The following is a 20,017-nucleotide window of genomic DNA, read 5'->3' as shown; positions in this document are numbered from 1 at the left end:
TTTTGAATTTGTAACAAACAACACCAAATATAAAAAATACACATTAGTTAATATATAATCATTAGACAAACAAAGAATCAATTAAAAGCCAATTTACACGATCTTTAAATTAATATATATCATATAATCATATAATAAAATCAGTATTTTAAAAATCTTGAAGTTCTTGTTTTTAAATCATCTTGTATGTATTAACGTCGTTGTCTATAAACGATGTTAATAGACATTTTTTTTGTTGAATTTGCAACTAATAGATAATTAAGAGTTGGAAATATTATCATTTCTTTCTGATATTGATAGAATTAAATTTTAATTCAGTTATCATGTTGAAATGTTTTTTTGTCGTATAATCAATCAAATTAATTGCTTATTTGTTGTTTAAAAAATACACGGTTTAATAAAACAATATCAGAGCACATAATATCATATAATACATCGTTCACAATTATTACAACATTATGTTTTTAATAAAAATTAACACGTTTTTAAATTATTTATAAAAAATGCTTGTGATATAATCTGAACAAATTACAAATGAATTTGACAACATATCATTAATATATTGTTTGTTTTTATAAACAACCACCAAACGTTGTGGACGATGTAAATTACTCAATAAAATTACTTTTTGTTTGTTTTATAAAAATCTCCATTTGATAAAATGTTTGTGAATAATGATGATTTTTTTATAAGGTAATTAATTTGAAAATGCCGATTTTTTTTCTTTGCTTTTCAAAAGACATCAAGGTCTTTAAGTTTTATAAATAAACATTTTTACGATCTTTTTATTTTTATTTTTTAGTATTTTTTTGGTAAAAAGGTAAAATTTTATACTTTATATTGGAATAGGTAAAATAAATTTTACTTTTTTTTTCCGTCAACCTTATATAAACTGTTGTTATAAATATTAGAAAAAAATTGTTTTATAAATATAGATTTAATAAATTAATTATTGTTACAAATAATTATATATTTTTTTTGTTTTGAGATGCTCAATAATTAAAAAAACATTAAAATACCACCACGATTGTGATTGTTTTTATTATGTGTATAAATAACAATCCAAATTTTAAGTAATAGACAAAATATTTTGTGTAGTTTATTAGATTTAATTTATATAAACAAGTTATATAAATTTATAATTAATATAATAATTTATTTAACTTTATAAAAAAACGAAAACAATTAAAATAATATAAACTGTTTTTGTAACACAATTTGTAATAATGATTTTATATTATTTGTATAACTATTTGAATTTTTTAAAAACAACTACACACCCAATTATTATAAATTTAAACAAATACCTAACTTCAAAATTATTAAATGTTGTTCTTTCTTCTTGTCGTGTTTGCCTCAGCAGAATTTTTGTTAACTAGTCTTGATGGTTATTTTATTGTATCTGAATTCGGGAAGTGTTTATTGTATCAACAATCCGGATATAGAAAGGTTGATAAAGTAGGTGATAAAATTCAATGGTCATCATCAACAACGAAATGTAGCGACTGGAAAGCTGAAGATCTTAAAGATCTTAACACGTACCAAAAAATTACTGATAAACTTCCCACTTATAAGTATTATGTAGAACAGTACTACAATTTCGATGGTTGCACAGCTGCAGATACCACTGCTGTTCCTGGTATTTATGGTTATGATACTTGTTATTATGATGAATCAATTAGTAAGTCTTACAAGTCAGAAATTGTTGACAAGAAACTCACAAAAACTGAATACAGCTCAAAGGACTGCTCTGGAACGGCAACAAGAACATTAGATCCAATTGAATTGGAAAAATGTGTTATTGAAAATACTAAAAATTACATTTATAAACAGGATGCAATTCCTGTTGTCGAAGGTTGCAATGTTATTTTTATGCTTCTTGCTTTGTTATCCGTCTTATTATTCTAAATCATTTGATGGGTTTATTTTTTTGTTTAGACTTAAATTAACGTTCTTATTTTTTAATTGTACTTGTTAATACTGGAATTTTAATTCAATTTCAGATGAATTTTCTTTTTCGGCTTGTGTCATGTCATGCACAGAATATAAACTTTAAAAAACCAGACATTTATTTATAAAATCGAGATTTCTTAATTTTTAAATTACTCAAATATTGTATTATGTTACTTTATAAATTAAGTAATGTAATTTAATTTTAGATTGTTATTAAATAGTCATCAATCTAATATAAATTAAATAAAAAACATTTTATTTCAATAAGGAAATTAAATACCACAAATAATAGTTGGTTCTAGTTTAAATTGAATTAATTTTTAAGTGCCAATCATAATATAAACGAATTAAAAATTATATAATTTTATATTTTTTATATACAATACATATAACCATTATCAATAATTAATTTTATTTTAAATTTAATCATTTAATATTGTTATATTAAAAAAACACAATTGTGTAAATTTTATAAAATGGTCGTTGATAAAAATGTATTATAATATTAAAATTATTTTTATTAACATTTTACTACACAATCTAAAATTACACGGATGTTTATCCAATCATTTACATTTATTACCATATTTATTAAATACATATTGATTTTTTAAAAATACATTTTATAATAATAAACTACTCAATTTATATTTAATAGAAATTGTCACTTTAAAATTATATACAATGCTTAAGCCAGTTATTCGTTTTCCACTTGCTGTCATGCGAAATATATTTACTTATCTGACTCAAACTGATATAGAACCATTTATTAATATATCCCACAAATGTGCCAAATCCATTGAATCAATAACTATGAATCCATGGTCTAAATCTTCAAACGACCGTTCAGAAGCAATTATCAAAAAGATTTTTAAATTTTTCCCTCGCCTTGAAGTGTTACAAGTAGACCCCGAGACTGCAAAGACCATATCCGATGATATATTATCTAAAGTTAAACACCTTAGATTATCAATAGATAATCACGATCAATTAGTTATCAACGACAATATTCTGAATCTCACTGACACTGTTTATAGAATAAGTGATAAGAAACCAGATACTCCACTGACCAATAAAGTTAGAGCTTATATCAATGACGATAGTGGATTAACACATATAACCAATTACATCGAGGACTATCCCAATCTCAAGACTGTCGTATTATATAGTGAAGATTTCAGAATAGATAGAGATGCAGTCAAAAAAATACAAGCTGCTGGTCACATTATAATACACATCAAATTTACAGTTCGGACCTTTGATAGATACGACGCTTTCATCGTTTAAGAGATAAGGTTGGCAACACTAACATATACTACAGTTTTGAAGCAGTAGCAACAATTGGTGTTTATTTGATGATTCGGCCTAATATAGATCCAAGAGACTTACATGGCGTCTTTTATGAAAATGGAGAAAAGGCTAATCAGTTATATGCAATTAGTGAGGCGCGCATAAGAGTCGATCATTTCTGCGACGCAGATTTGAGATCTTTAACCTGTTTGACTAAATTTTATTTGTACGGCGGGACTGTCAGTGTCAAACTGCCAACTTCTCTTGTGCGACTTGAACTTCATAACCATTCTAAAGCAGAGAATATCGATCAATTGACACAACTCACTTATTATAAAATGGAAAATAAAATGATCATTGGAGAAGATGATGTTAAAAACCCGGCTAATACGCCTTGCCAAAAGGCTGATGAAGATAAAGAAAAAGAAGAACAAAAATGGTCATACGATAGAACTAATTCGTGCAATGATGATGACTACGTGAGAGCTATGAGAGAAGAACAAGGACCAATCGACTTACAACCCAACTGGTAAGTTAAAAATTCGTTTTATTCATTAAAACTTTTTTGTTTTTAATGATCTAAATTTAAATAATTGGAATATATTGTCAATAATTTTTAATAAATTTATCAAATAAATGTATTCAAAACAAAGTTAATTAATAGTATTATTTTTATAAAACATTTTTTAATAATATAAATATCACATTTTAATTTTATATTCAATTATTACAGTATTATAAAACAAATGATGTTAATTTTTGTTTTTTCATTCATTACAAATTATAATTCATCAAATGTTTACATTCTATATTATATATTTATTAGTCATTGTAACTCGAGATAAAGACTTAAAGCGTCTTCATTATTGCCCTTTTGCGACGAATTTTATGGTGATAAATACAAAAACACCTTAATTATTATAAATATAAGTCGATTATCAATTTGTATGATAAAACGGGGTTAGACTTAATTTATATAACAAACAAAAAAAATAAAACGTGCAAACTTTTTTATAAATGTTACCTCAAACCAGAACTTAAAAATATAATATTAAAACTGAATACTGTTATTTCAATTGATATATTCAATATTAAAAGTGTCATTAACTTTGTAGAAAGCGTCTCTCTGAACCACAGTAGATCGATTCATGTTTTTTGCACGTGTTAAGTGTGGACAACACGAAAAGGCATCCATTTTAATCATCTTTACGTTTGCTCCCATCCAAACCTCTTTTAAATTCGATAATTTAAACGCAATTTGATCAATTACGGTGACTTCGTCTGGTATTATTAAAACGCCATTACAATCAATCGAATTCATATCAATATAATAAAGCACGACATCTCCTTTAAACGTGTATTTATTTTTAATTACTTTGTATATGTAATAATTAACACTTCCTTCAAAAACAAAATTTGAAGGAATATTTAAAAAATCGATGTTTTTGATGTTGAAACATTCGTTCAGCACACAATTATTTGTTATGTTTTGATCTATAAAAGTGACTGAAGTGAGTTTGTCACATTGTTTTATTTTAAGACTTGTATTTGGAACAATACAAAGTTCTTCAATTGTTGCGTGTGTGAAAGTATTAGTAAAATATGTGCTTGCTGGAAAACTTGCTGGAAACACGAGTTTTCTTAATTTTTCATTATTTTTAAATGCGTTTATCGACATATTTGTAATTCCCTCTGGAATTGTCATTTCTTCGTATTTGTAATTTTCAAAGTTTGCGTCTGATATAATTGTTCGAAGGTTTTTAATATTTAAAGGAATTATTCCTTTGAACACATCGACATCTTGTTGAGTGTAACAAAACTCATTAATTTCAAGATTCTTCGCATCTAACATTGCTTTCATCCAACATGCAGCTCTCACGTTAATTACTTTAGTGTTAATGGCATCGATTTTCTTCAGTCCAGTATAATCATATAAATTGTCAATTTTAACATTACTGTTCAATGTTATTGCAGTGAGACAAGTCATGAAACGTTGAGTTCCAAAAGATATCACATGCGACAAATCAAGTCGTTTTAAGTCACATCCCGATAACGCATCGATTCGAATAGTCGTCACTGTGCTCGCCAGATTTATATCGGACAATCCTCTCTTGTTAACGTAAACATTAGATTGAATTTCGTCCGATAAAAAATCTGGTAAAATAAAGTTGGTATAGTCCTCCTTTATCGTTATGGTTTTGTGCTTTATATTAAGAAATGCTTTTGAGGAAGATGCCGTTATATCGAAGTCAACACTTTTGACTCCAGGCGCCGTAACATTTTTAATCGATGTTACTTCATCAAATGCATATTTCGCACTTTTTATTATGTTAGTTCCCAAAGTAATAGCACTTAGACTATTGCAACGACAGAAACAGTAATTCCCAAACACTCTGATGTGTTCCAAATTTATTTCTTTGAGGTTCGCACATAAGAAAAAGCATTTATATGGAATTTCATATAAATTACTTGATAAAGTAATTGAAACTAACAAAGTGTTAAATTCAAAACACGAAAGACCAAATTTTACGATGTTAGAACAGTCCATTGCAGTCAGTTTAGCACTCGTATTTTTAACTGCTTTGTCTAAAAAAATGTTTGCGTCTTTATAAGAACATCCATAATGTTGACTATCAAATCTAAAAGTTCTTAATGGACATATAACATGTTTACCTTGGTTTAATTTAATGCATTTGTGAAGAGGTGTGGGGTAGTGGACATAGTATTGGCGATATTTGGAAAGAAATTTATCTTTTTCTGTATAGAGATGAAGAGTCTCGACATTTGGAAAATACTTTTGTGTTATAAATGAAACTGAAATGGGATTAAAATGAAACATCTCTGGTATTTCCTCTAACTTTTTACACACAAAAACCATGTTGATATAATCAGAAATATAATTAAAGTATTTGGAAACAATCATCATTGAGTAGCGATCAAGTTGAACTGCCATTTGTATGTTATAAAGTTAGTTTTTAATTTTAAATTAAAGATCATTGAGGTATTACTTTAATTAAAGTCACACGCATGTTTCAATAAATAATAATTATACATCGTCTTTATTAATATTTTACTAAAAATTATAATCGTTGAAATCTTCGACTGAATATTATTTATTATAATTTAACATGTTATAAAATGCAAAAATGATTAAAAACAATCAACCTTACGATACTATTACTATTTTTAATAAAACACATTTTTTATTTTTTTAAAACTTGATATGATATTCAAAAAAACTTACCTTGTGGCGACTCGTTTGAAATGTAATCTATAAACAAATTAATTTCACAAACAATAAATTATGAGTTTTCCTTTTTTTTCTTCGATTTTTGAAAATGTTTTAATGAAAAAAAAACACCAACACGAACGGTATTGGTGTTTTCATCGACAAAACATATTTCTTAAAAATGTTTTATATAAAAAAGAATTGTATAATTAACATGTTACTATTTCCAAAGACATTTTAAAACAATAAAGTAAGGTCGTCGATTGTCACACCATTGTGTTTAAATCAATAATCAACGCATAATTTTTTATTTGTGAGTCTGTGTCATTTACGCGCATATTTACGCGACCGAGTTTAATTAAGATTAAAAATTAAATTAAATTGTATTGTCCAACAAAGATAGTTTTATGCCAGGAAAAGGCTATTTGTGAAACATGTTTTATACTTTGCGATGTGTGTAAATAAGAAGTGTGCGTAAACAAAACATGAAGAACAATTAAAAATATCTGTTGATTCACAAGTGTATTATTATTTCAAAAAATTGAAGAAATGAATTAATTCAAAAATATTAGTTGTTTTTGTTAAAATGTCTTATTGTTATTTTACTAAGATCGTTGCAAAAAATGTTGTTAGAAATGAAATCGGTTATTTCATTTTTTATTTCCAAAAATATAAAATGCAAAATGCAAAAATTTAAACAATAAAGATTTTTATAAAACAAAAAATAAATGGAAAGTGAACGTGTTAATAAGTCACAATACCACACTCTGGCATTTTCCGGTTTTTATTTTTTCGGTGGTAATGGTTTACAAAATTGCATTAAAAAATAACATTGCGAAAAGACAAAAACCAGACAGATGAGCTTGAAAAATAGGGTGCGCAACCGCGAGAGTAATTTTTCATTTTTTATGAAATCTTTTTTCATTGTAAAAAAATAGTGAAATATGTCAATTTATTTTTTATTCATAAAAATAAGCAAAATTGTAAAATCTTTTTTAATATTGAAACGTGTAAACAGTATTTGGTTAAAAGTAAATAAACTTTTTGTTTGTCCCAAAAGTCTATAAAAAACAAATAATAATTAAAAACAACTTTTTGATATTTCGTATTTATTTTAAGACAAATTAGAACAATTGAAAAAAATAAGATAACAAAAGAAATTTTTGTTATATAACTTAATAGATAATTAATTGGCAGCAAATTTTATAATTTGGTATAAAGAACACATTGTTGTTTTTTATTTCAAACTTTATTGTAAAATTCAAAAAAACAACACAAGCAACATAATAATGTAATTGCAAAAAGTACTTACAAACATCAAGACACCGTTTAAAACTCTATATAAATTGTGTAGTAATAAACATGATAGACATGAAAACGAATTAATCAACAATTGATTTTTTAAATAAAATGATATGAGTCATTTGTAATTTATTGTAATTAAAGACGACTTTGACATTCAATTTATTCTAGTAATTGAAAAAATAAAGACGATAAGTTCTTATTTAAAAAAACAGTTTGAATATGTAAACAAAAATAAATAATAAAAACAAAGATAATTAATCGTTAAATGTTAATAAAAAGATTGTTACATCTCTGTATGTTTCAACAACTTACGGCCACAAGAGACTTATAATTTTTTGTGGGTTTTGAATTGTATACAATTAAAAAAGAGTTAAAAACAACAATAAACAAAAAAACAAGAAAATTTGATAATTATTATTAAGTAAAAAAATTTGGTGATGTTTATTTGCTATCTATTTTATTGTATTATATGTAGATAAAATATAAAAAACATTTGGTTTGGTGGTTATAACTTCAACACTCAAACTTTTACTAATTTAATCGAAAACAATTATTGAAAGATAATAAATATTATGTACAACAAAAAATTGTCTAAAAACTCATTATATCATTTGAATGATGAAACAAAACGTCTATATATAATATTTTAAAATAAAAGATGTAAACAAATTAATTTAATTGTCTTTTTAACTAGATCTTTAATGCTGTTGTAGTTTAACATGTACCATGATATTCAGAAACTTATTTTACTTAAATTTTAGCTTGTTTTCTTTTGTTTTTAATTGTCAACAATAATAAAAATAATTATTGTTGTCATAATTAAAAGGTGAAACAAAATAACGTGAAATTGTTGAAAATATTGTAATTGTATCTTTTATTCGTGGTGGTAAAAAAGCGCAAAAATGTATTTTCAATTAATGGTTTAAATAATTATGGCATTAAAGATTTAAAGTAAAAATGTAATTTATAAAAATAAAATGCATAATAACAAATAAAAATATTTTTTTTGTTTAATTTTTTGGCTTTGATTTTTTGGCCGTTAAGACAGATTATTTTAATGTAATATAAGATCTTGAAATTATGTCGATCGTGATTATTTATTAAAATAAAACAATTAAAGCAAAGTATGTTTTTGTGTTAAAAAACGGGCAAACAGCAAATATTTTGTCAATAGTTGCGCACCCAAATGTATACGTGTTGGGTTTGGGTTTAAATCTTATTCACCGCAGCATTATTGCGTTTGTATTTATTTCCGAATTTGTTATGTCTCTAATTCTGTTTTTTCTCTTTATATTTTTGGAATTTCCACGAAGTCGTTTTAAATCGGAATAACATTTCTTTTTTGGCAATTTGTACATTGCATATATCAAACAACTTTTCATTGTTATTTTGTGTGCAATACACAATCAAATTACTTTTAATCGTGTTTGATAATGATTTCCAACGTTAAATGACTTGTTGTCAACAAAGTCGTTAATTCTATTTAATGTTTGAAAATATTAAATAGCCTTTACAGTGTATGTGCAAAGTGCATAGAGTGTATATAACTCTCTTGTCATTGATTAAATTTCAACAACTCGTCTTTGGACAACTCTCCCATTTCAACTTGTGTTCAACACATGAAACTTGTGTTAAAATAATAAATAATAAACTAATACAACAACACTTGTTTTTTCTTAAAAGAAGTTTTAACTAGTTTCAACAAAATTGAAAGTGAATAACTTTTTGATAATTTTGAACCTATTTTTTCCTTTGTTTTTGTGTTTTTTGAATTTCTTTGGTTTTTTTTGAAGCTTACAGCTTGATACCATTGTTATTTTTATCACTAACTAACAATCCACATGTCTCTTCACAACTGAATTTAGTTTTATCTGGATAAAAATAGTATTTATTTTAGATTGTTTCAGATTTTTTTTCAAAAACAATTTCATTTATTTCTTAAAAAGAATATTCAATTTGTTCAAGTTCCATTGGTGTCAACTGTTGTATAGTCTTCTTTGTCGTTGTTTTTTGGGGGGAACATTTGAAGTGGTGCATTGAACAAAATCGATCAATTAGCATCTTTTGTTTATTTTAATGATAGCCTTTAAATACTCCAACTCATCAATTAAATGAACAGAATACAATTCCTATTCTTCTTGTTTGATGAACGCATTTTTGTCTACTTGGGGTTTTCGTTTTTTTTTGTTTTTTTGGAAATTTACCGTCAATGCTTTTAGTTTCAAGTTGACAGTCTTATATAATTCTAAAAAATATAACAAAAAAATCGTGTTTATTTGGATGAAGTATTTGATAAATCGATTTAATAAAGAGTTCAATGATTCTGAACAGTTGTATGTTGATGTTCCATTTCATAGATACACCAATAGTGTATAAAGTATCTGCTCTTTAAATACTTGGTTTTAAAGTAATTTGAGTAATTTGTGATTTTATTATTATCCAAATTGGTGTTTTGAATTCAGTGGAAATTGTTTTCAATCTTTTTTTCTTGTAAAAATGGCAATGTCATTAACAACTGTGCAACTTTTTTTGAAATTGTCTGAATTATTGTATGTGTAAAGTAGACTCATTTAAACAATACTTTTAAACAATATCTGGTAAAGGTGAAAATAGCAACATTTACAATTAACTTCTTCGCCAAACGGTTTCTTTTTCAACACCAATTCACAATCGGCAACGATTGTAACTTTGCTGTGAAACATTGGATACAATATCAACTCTTTTGTTTTATCTAAAATTATTTTATAAGTTGTGTTGCTTTTATAAGTCAAACAAGTATATATTATTGGAAAGCTTTCATTGTTTTTGAGACACACAAATATTTTAAATCAAGATAAAAAACTAATTTGTAAAAACTGTGTATTGAAAACACAAGCAAACTTGGGCATGACTTAATGGTTCCATCCACATATATGTGACTTGTTGTTTTGAATATGTCTAGATTGTTTTTATTATTAAATAATATAATTTCATCAAATAAAACAACACAATTATTTTTATCTCATTGAATACAATAAAGTCAATTGTAAGTTAGTTCTTTGTTTTTTTAGCTTTTCTGACGTTTTTATCACAAGTTGACAATGTTAAAAAACAACCTTTAACGTGGTTTTCCGAAACTGTCTGTCTTGCATTTTTCGTGGTATTATCTTTTCAATGCCATTTTATTTTTGTATTAAAGTAGATTATTGTAATGGTCGTTAGATTCATGTAGATGCGTACAATTTTTGGTTTTTTCAATAAATTCAAAAGAAGTCATTTACCCATTTTCACAAATTATTTCAATTCTCTTGGAACAGCCATTATATGCACATTTGAATACTTTTCTGACTTTATTTATTTAAATAAATTTAAATCCACCAACGTAAAAAGTTTGTTTTTTTCTGTTAAACAAATGTTGTAAGATGTTGCATGTCATTACTATTATTAACCATTTGATTTTTGTTTAAAAATGATTGGTTATTTTTTTGAAAAAAAAATGAAATTTGATTTCATAAAAAGTACATTGAACTTTTTTGGAAAAAAATAAGGGAGTTGACCAAGTGTGAGTTGTATAGTAATCACATTTATCCACAACTTGAAATACTTATACTATGGCTTCACAACTACTTGGTTTGATAACACATTGTTTGCAATCACCTTTAAAAAAGTCCATTCACAATACGCTTTTTTAGTAGCTTATGTTACAAATTCTTCTGATTGTGGATATCCATAACTAAAGTTGAAGGGTGTCTAGATTTTTTGAAAAAATTAATGGAAAAAGTCGCATTTTTATTAATCTGTACAACGAAAAACAATGATTCAAATTAACATGTTTTTAAATTAAAAATGAAAAAAAACAAATCGTTATTTATTTAAAAAACAAAAAAAACAAAAAACTAGAAAATCAGAATGTTGACATTATCAGGTTATCATGTTATGATAGTCTCGAAGTACTTCGACGATATCAAAGACTTTATTAACTTAGAAATGGTATGCAAGAAATTTGGTGGTAACATGGAGAAGTTTCATTTTAATCCAATTCCATTGAATTTCAAAACAATTAGATACTTTCCAAACATCGAGACACTTCGTTTGTGGGATGAAGAAATGAAATTTTTGGTAATGATTTTCTTGTTAATAAGAAAGACGATAAAAATGTAAACGAACGAAAAATTGTTTTGAAAAGAGAGTTCTTTCGAATTATTGTGTGGTTTGATGTTGATTTTGAAACTGTTGACAGAAACAAGTCGAAACATTAAATTTATAAATGTGACTTACACTCTAAACGACATAGAAAAAATTGGTAATAATATACCACTGTGTGTGACATCAATTGGTAAAAATTGTTTTGATGATTGTGAAAATTTAAGCAGTGTTGTAATACCACCTAGTGTTAGATCAATTGGTCAATTTTGTTTTCGTTGGTGCGGTAATCTTAGCAGTATAACAATACCATCAAGTGTGACCTCAATTGGTGATTATTGTTTCTCTTATTGTAGTAATCTAAGTAGTGTTATGATACCATCAAATGTGAAACATATTAGTTATGGATGTTTCAAAAAATGTGACAGTCTTAGCAATGTGACAATATCACAATTTTCTACTATAATTGGAAAGAAATGCTTGTTTGGGTATGAAACATTATGCAGTTTAAAAATTTTACCAAGTGTTATAATAATTAACAATAAAAAGTTTAACCAAAACAAATTTTTAACAAATTTTACAATACCATCCACCGTGACATCAATTGACGACTATTGTTTTTCTAGGTGTAAAAGCTTAATTGGTGTTACAATACCATCAAGTGTGGCATTAATTGGTGATTATTGTTTCTGTGAATGCGATAGTCTAAGTAGTGTTACAATACCTTCAAGTGTGACAGAAATAGGTGATTTTTGTTTTTATTGTTGTAGTGGTCTCAGAAGTGTAACAATAAACCCAGGTGTGATAAATATTGGTGATTTCCGTTTCTGTGGATGTAATAATTTATGTAGTGTTACAATACCAACTAGCGTGGCATATATTGGTGATGATTGTTTCTCAAAAAACACAGTCATTCATCATGAACAATCAGATAATTGATTCGATAACGAAATTATTTAAATACAATAAAACATATAATATACTTTATTTCCATATATGCTGAATATAATGGCATTGTGTTTTATTTTAATAAATTAAATTATTTCAAAGTTAACATAATGATCAATAAATAATAAATAATAAAAAATAAAAATAAAACACAGAAATCTTTTTATTCTTTATGTACTAAAACAAATATATAATCATTAATACATTAAACGAATTTTATTTTTCACACAAATTAAATTTTTGATCATCTTGACAAACAAACAATTGAACAATAAATTTCATTCTTAATTTGTTATTTTAATATAAAACTATCTAAATTTTATTTTTCATACCCATTAGCACAACCAGGCGTATTAATTTTTTGCCTCGTTTTTGTTTTAAAAAACACGGAGCTGGTGTTAACTTTTTCCCATATAAACGCATTTAAAAAAAGACTTAAAAACAAAAAAATTCTATAAAATAACACTGAAGCATTTTTGGGCTTCAGCATTAATCGTGTGAATTTTGGTAAACGCCTGGTTGTGTCCATTAGTAATAATAGTCTTTTTTTATTCCCATTCATAGTCTCAAAATTCTTTAAACATTTCACGTTTTACACTTTCAAAAAAATAACCATCTGTCTTGTGAATGAATAAACACAATTTGGTCGTTTCATAAAATCCAAAGTCATTAACATCTGGAAGTTAAGTATATCTTAAACATCTATACACATTTTTGGCACATACTCATATTATACAAAAACAAGTTTTAAAAGATAAAGAAAAGACAAGTTATGAAAGTTATAGATCATATCTTTTTCTATTACGAACATGAATATGAATAAACACTTAAATAATACATGACATTATGATTATCTTTTTGTAATAAAAAGTATATATGAAAAATTAATACTTATACACTTGTTTATATAACATATAAATATCTGATGTTGTGTTTATTTAGGCATGTTATAAATATACATTTTGAAATAATATATCTTTTATTCTATAAATTATCACATTTAATTTCTATTTCAATTATTGATATGACAATGTTAGATATGTTTTTTATACAGTGTTACAATAACTTTATAATTTCGTATAAAATGAAATTAAATAATACAAAAACAGATATACAGTTGACCAAATAATTATCAGAGACTAAAGAATTGTAAGAAGTAAAATAATTAGTTTCAAAACCTTAATCAAGAACTATTTTTAAAAATAGAAATGGGTTTCTTACCATTATTTGGTGTACCTTTTTTACTTTTTTCATTAGTCATTTCCAAGGTAATTAACGGGAAATGCATCCTTCTTACAATTATTTGGTCTCTGATAATTATTTGGTCAACTGTAGGTCTATTTTTTATAAATAACAACATAAATACAAATAAAAACAGTTTTCAATTATTTAGAAAACAATTGACAGAAGCATGGCAAGAAATAATATAACTACTTTTCTTGTGACACTGCTCTGACTGCCAGTGCAAACTTCACACTCAAAATTTGTACATAGTGTTTTGTATGTATTTTTGTCTTTACACTTTTTGCATCCTTCTTGACATGTTTTGCACATTTTTTCTTCAGTTGATTTAAAATACCAATAAGAACAAGTAACGACACATATCTTTGTGTCTTCGGTTAATAAATGATCGGTTTTACATCTGTTGCATTGTATTTCTTCTTTACAACTATCACAGTTATCTGAACATTTCGTGCAAACTTTGTTTGATGGGTAATAACCAGTTGGGTATGTGGGTAAACATGATTTCTTGTCTAGTTGGAGATTATCAGTGGTGCACTCGGTACAAATGTCACTTAAAAAAACATTTACTGCATCCTGTAATTGATGAACAGTAAATGCATAGATTTTTACTTATCACATAACCATCAACACAAGAAATACACTTGTTTTCATTTTCACATGTCAGACAATTGTTTTTGCATTTGACACACTTTTTGTTATCGTTGTCTTTGTAATAATTAGAGGAACAATCGGCATTTTCTGTGCATTTTTTGTATCTTCAATAAGCAATTTTCCATCATCACAAGCAGTGCAAGTTGTACTGTCTGAACACATTTTCAATTTTCTGGACATTCCAAACAAATCTTAATTGGCGATTCAACTGAGTAGTATATGTCTCCACACGTTTCAACACAAATTTGTCTGTCTTTGACATAATAATCATCTTTACATTGTTGACAAATATCGTCTTTATAAACTCTACAATTTGAATGTGTTGAAAGACAGAAAGACATGTCAATTTCACAATAATAGTTTACTCCATACTTACTCATCATTGTGTCACTGCATGTTTTACACAACGATTCTTCTGATTATGAAATCGGTTGAACATTTTGTTTTGGAGTAATATTGACACATTGAAGTGTTGAACATTTTGCTTTAGTCGCATCAATATGTCCAAATGGTGTTGCTTGATAACTTTCCTTGACGTATACTTTTATTTTTTGATTAAATTCACTTTTAACATTAATGAATTTTTAATTTTTATTTTATATTGATTTTTTTAATGCTTAAAAATTCTTCAAGTTAAAAAAATTTAAGACTGTTTTTCTTTTTTTTTATATAGAAAAAATAATAGAAATTTAAACAATAAAACAATTCTCAAAAATATTAAACAATATAAATGCAAAAATTCGTGACACCCCAATACAGACATTTGAAAACCAGTATATTTTCTTGTGTATATATGTTCTAACAAATTGAATAAAACCGTTTAAAACAAAAATTATTTTACAAATTTGTTTATTTATCAATTATTGTTTTATCGATCTTTAAAACCTTGCGTTTTAAATCAACACAAATACATATATTGTTTTTGCAATGAATATATATTATCAATATGTTTTTTGCTATAAAATTTATTTGTTTTAAATATCATGAATTGGTTTATAATAAATTGTATTTTTTGTAAAAAAAAGATTAAATTTTGTTCGTTTAATTTGTTTTGTAATTTTTATTAAGAAATCGACTTTTTCGATAATTTATATTTCTCTTTATTGTTTACATAAACACTAATATTTGTCGGGTGGTTAATCAGAATATTCTAAATAATCTTTTCATCACTTGGTGAAAGCTGTTTAAATCGATGTACTAATTTAAACGGTGTTACAATACTATCAAGTGTGTCATCAATTGGTGAATATTGTTTCTAACGATGTAGTAGTTTAAGTAGTTTTACAATACCATTGAGTGTCACGTTGATTAGTTATGGTTGTTTTTTATCAAACATAAAAAATCGTCGTAAATAATTAAATTATTAGTTTTTAAAAATCATTAAAATAGATGACATTTCTATTTTAAAAGAGTCAGTGGATAAACTTACGATTTTTTGCGGGTATTTATAGACAACAACGTGTTTCTGAGCAGTATTGTTTTAAAACCAATCGTATTTCACATAACATTCAACTTGGATCTTTATTGATAAAAGCATCTAAAGCAATAGATTTTATTGTTGGAAAATGGTATAATCCAGTCAGATAGCGAGTGATGCCATATGTGGATTGAATGAGATAGCAGCATAAAGAAAACATACAGTTAAATATGTTAAAACCAATATTTGATGTATTTGAACATATCGCCACACAAAATGATATTTAAGCGTTATTTTATCGATCGGGATTAATTATGCGTTTTTTCATTGAAGAATTGGGGTATTTGTCCATATAATGAGTGCTTGTGATTTGGTTGGAAGTTAAAAAATATTCAATGAACTAAATGATGAGAGTGTTGGAAACAACTAAGTACATACGATAAAAAGTATGTGGAATGTGTATAATTTTTTTTCAGGTGTGTTCAATAATACATTTTTCTTGTTTATTAAACAATGATTGAACAACAATTGTTGCTTCTGATGTAAATGTGTAAGTGCAACTTTTAATTAGTCCAAACAAAATCTTTATAAAAGCAAATATATTTTTAAAATAAGACATTCTACATTGTGGAATAACACTGGGAAATACACAGAATTTCGAAAATAAAGTAAAGTCAGCTTTTATTAAGTATAAACACACCAAAAAATTAAAAGTAAGTCAATTAATACTAATAATGATTAGTAATATGGACATTTATTGATTTTAATGATTAAAATGATAATGATCATTATAAACATTGTGGTTAAAAAACATCATTTGTACGAAAAATGATACTTTATTATTTATGTTTTTGACAGTATATATCTTAAAGTCTATTAAGTCTTTTAATCTTTTGAACAATTGAATAATTAACTGAATTAATTTTGAAGTTTCGAAATTAAAACTTATTTCTAAATCTATGTAATGTAAATTAACAATTCAATAATCAATCAATTCATCATGTTTTGAAGTTTTTCTCTTACAGTTTCAATGGTGATTCTTTCTTCTTTTTCGTGTTCCCAACAGTTTGATATCAGTTCATACTGTTCATTAGTCATACAATCAAGTTTTTGGAGACGATTTCCACCATTCACAAAGTCTGCTATTTTCCATGGAAATTTAAATTCACTTTTTGGGTACGCTTCTCGCCAAGATATAGTCTCAAACATTGTGATAGCAAATGAATAAATGTCTGCACTCTTTTTGTACTTATCTTGTTTCAAAATCTCGGGTGCCGTGTAAGTTGGTGTTCCAACACCTTTAGTGAATGTCATGTTTGTTTGCAGCATATTCACATTTCTCGAAGATCCAAAGTCAGTCAATTTAGCATTCACCTTTTCATTCACATCCAGTGATAACACTAGAAAATTGTCTGGCTTGATGTCTCTGTGTAATATCCCATTCTCGTGTAAATATTGAATACCTTTTGCCGCATCAAGTAAAAATTTAATTCGCAACTTCATTTCAATTTCATCACTCTTCTTGTGTTTGATCAAGTCTTGGAGTGACCCAAATGTTGCAAATTCGGTGACCATACACACCTTACTTGGTATGAATACAGCGCCATAAAAGTGTATGATGTAATCACATCGGAACTTGTCTAGCATTGCAACTTCCTTCTCAAACTCTGCAAGTCCACTTTCATAATTATCAAGTTGTTTCATCTTTTTGATTGCAACACATACGCCTCTGTATTGCCCTTTGTAAACGATCCCAAAACTGCCTTCGCCAAGCTTCTCGTCTTCTGTAATTTCTCTATAATTCAATTTAGTTGTTTGTTCAGTTTCGATTTCCATTTCAATTTTTGCATTTTCAATGACACCAGTTGCTATATTTAACGAAGTTATTGCTACATGTTCTTTGGTGACACAGGTACACAGCGGCTTGATAAATACCTCAAACTCACAAGCATATCCAGGCTTCAATGTCACAAGTGGTGGCACACTCCGTATTTCATAATAGTCACACCCTTCCATCACACTGAACTGCACTTTCAAGTTGCTGTTGGACACATTTCCGATACATATCAAATCTCTTGTCTCAATATCGACTTTAAGTAAGTCATTGTTATCCAAATCAAATTTCAGTGTTGTCTTGTTTGTCACCAAATTTGCATTCAATTTGACCATCTCAATGTTTGACCGACTCATTTTGAAGTTGCAAATGTTCTGCTCTTTCTTCTTTTGTTTTCTTTTTTGTATCATTGATATCACAATAATTATAATAGCAACAATAAACACTATGATCACAAAAGTCATCGATAACGGCACGCCAACAACCAACCCATAATTAGTCTCTTTGACGCAATAATCACCAGCATCACTTGGTTTGTGAAATCCCTCACATTCTGTGCACTTTGAATTATTCGCAGAGAGACAAAACTCAACACTTTTGTAACTCACACACTGCGAGTCAACCAACACATAATTTTTTTCAACACAGTTTTTACAATTTTGATAGTTGTCACATGAAATGCAGTTTTCAGAACAGTTTTTGCAAATGTAATTATCCAAGTAATACCCATTCTCACATTTTACACACCCAATCGGCGTTTTAGTAACACAATTAGTCAAGTTGTCATATGACACACACAGTTTATTTTCACTGCCAGATAGTTTGAAATATTCGTTTCGGCAACTCAAACACGACAAGCCATCAACACAAGTACCACACGACTCATCACAAGCAATGCAGTCTGTTTTTTGTTTGTAATAGTGGTCTTTGCATATTGCACATCCACCGCCTGTTGGCAGTGTCAATTCACATTTTGTAAACAAGTCGCCAAGTGGTTCACATGTAAAGGTGGAAGATAAATAATACTGATGATCGCATGTCAAGCAATATGTTGTGTTGTAACAATTATCGCAGTGATCCGAACACAACTCACATTCGCTGTTAATGTTATAGTAACCAGAATTGCATCTCTCACATCCTTTGTTGGTACGAGTGAAACACGAGGTTTCACCACTTTTCATCATTTGTTTTGTGTTAGTAACATTGTTTTCGTCTTCATCAATATCATCAAAATTTTCTGAACAATTCCCATTTTTCAGTTTAAAACTATCCAAACATTCAACACACATTGATTGTGAAATCAGTGAGTATTTACAGTCGGCTATTTGAGATAAAGAAATTGGAATACAAAAATCGTATTTTCCTTCATTGTTGAGAGTTTCAATCGGATTAAACCCTTCATTACATTGTGAACAAAAGAGACCATCGGCTTTGACACACCCAACTTCACTTTGTTCAACACATAATCCGTTTGTTTGTACAACATAATTGTCATTGCACTTTTTGCACTTTCCACCTTCACAATATTTGCAATTTGGTATTGAACACGCCGAGCATTGTCCATATTTTAGTTCCATGTTAATATCAACACATTGTGAGCAATAATCTTTGCCGTATTTTACACATTTGTTTTCACTATTGCAGCTCATTGTTTCAACATCATAAACTTTATCTTTTGAACACGACAAAATTGTTCTTTTGGCTTTGTAGTTGATACAAATTGAAGAGTAATCAGTACATTTCACACACTGATTGTTTTCATTCAAATAATTGCCATTTTCACATCTGTAAATAACATTGTTTCGAGTTGTTATGTTCGCAACAACTTGACAAATATCATCTTTAAAAACATATTTATCTTCACATTGAATGCATTCCTTTTGATTTTTGTTGTTTTTCTGATATTTGCATTTTGAAACTGTGCTTTGGCAGTCTGAGCCAACTGATATTTGATATGAACAGTCACACGACACTTTCGAAAGAGTTGATTTGTTTACACAATTGGTTGCTGGTACACATTTGT

General features: G+C 27.1%; 5 protein-coding genes across 5 annotated transcripts; 3 read left to right on the top strand and 2 right to left on the bottom strand.

Annotated features, from left to right (window-relative positions):
• Positions 1-2,637: 2,637 nt before the first annotated feature.
• On the top strand, positions 2,638-3,240 carry EIN_263450 (hypothetical protein; the record flags this gene model as incomplete). The annotated part of the gene is made up of 1 exon (XM_004259684.1): positions 2,638-3,240. The coding sequence occupies one exon, from the start codon at positions 2,638-2,640 to the stop codon at positions 3,238-3,240; it is 603 nt and encodes a 200-aa protein (XP_004259732.1).
• Positions 3,241-3,308: 68 nt separating this feature from the next.
• On the top strand, positions 3,309-3,776 carry EIN_263440 (hypothetical protein; the record flags this gene model as incomplete). Its single annotated transcript, XM_004259683.1, has 1 exon — positions 3,309-3,776. One exon carries the CDS (start codon positions 3,309-3,311, stop codon positions 3,774-3,776), a length of 468 nt encoding a protein of 155 aa, XP_004259731.1.
• Positions 3,777-4,092: 316 nt separating this feature from the next.
• Positions 4,093-6,196, bottom strand: EIN_263430 (hypothetical protein; the record flags this gene model as incomplete). Its single annotated transcript, XM_004259682.1, has 3 exons — positions 4,093-4,153; positions 4,251-4,279; positions 4,352-6,196. The coding sequence occupies 3 exons, from the start codon at positions 6,194-6,196 to the stop codon at positions 4,093-4,095; spliced, it is 1,935 nt and encodes a 644-aa protein (XP_004259730.1).
• Positions 6,197-11,971: 5,775 nt separating this feature from the next.
• EIN_263420 (hypothetical protein) lies at positions 11,972-12,838 on the top strand (the record flags this gene model as incomplete). Its single annotated transcript, XM_004259681.1, has 1 exon — positions 11,972-12,838. One exon carries the CDS (start codon positions 11,972-11,974, stop codon positions 12,836-12,838), a length of 867 nt encoding a protein of 288 aa, XP_004259729.1.
• A 4,312-nt stretch (positions 12,839-17,150) lies between these two features.
• Positions 17,151-19,643, bottom strand: EIN_263410 (protein serine/threonine kinase, putative; the record flags this gene model as incomplete). Its single annotated transcript, XM_004259680.1, has 1 exon — positions 17,151-19,643. One exon carries the CDS (start codon positions 19,641-19,643, stop codon positions 17,151-17,153), a length of 2,493 nt encoding a protein of 830 aa, XP_004259728.1.
• Positions 19,644-20,017: the final 374 nt, after the last annotated feature.

The sequence above is a fragment of the Entamoeba invadens genome (genome assembly GCF_000330505.1).
Source record: "Entamoeba invadens IP1 unplaced genomic scaffold scaff_1105074726371, whole genome shotgun sequence".
Classification (NCBI taxonomy): domain Eukaryota; phylum Evosea; order Mastigamoebida; family Endamoebidae; genus Entamoeba; species Entamoeba invadens.
Note: the sequence above shows the minus strand (reverse complement) of the source record. Positions and strands in the feature narration are given on the sequence as shown.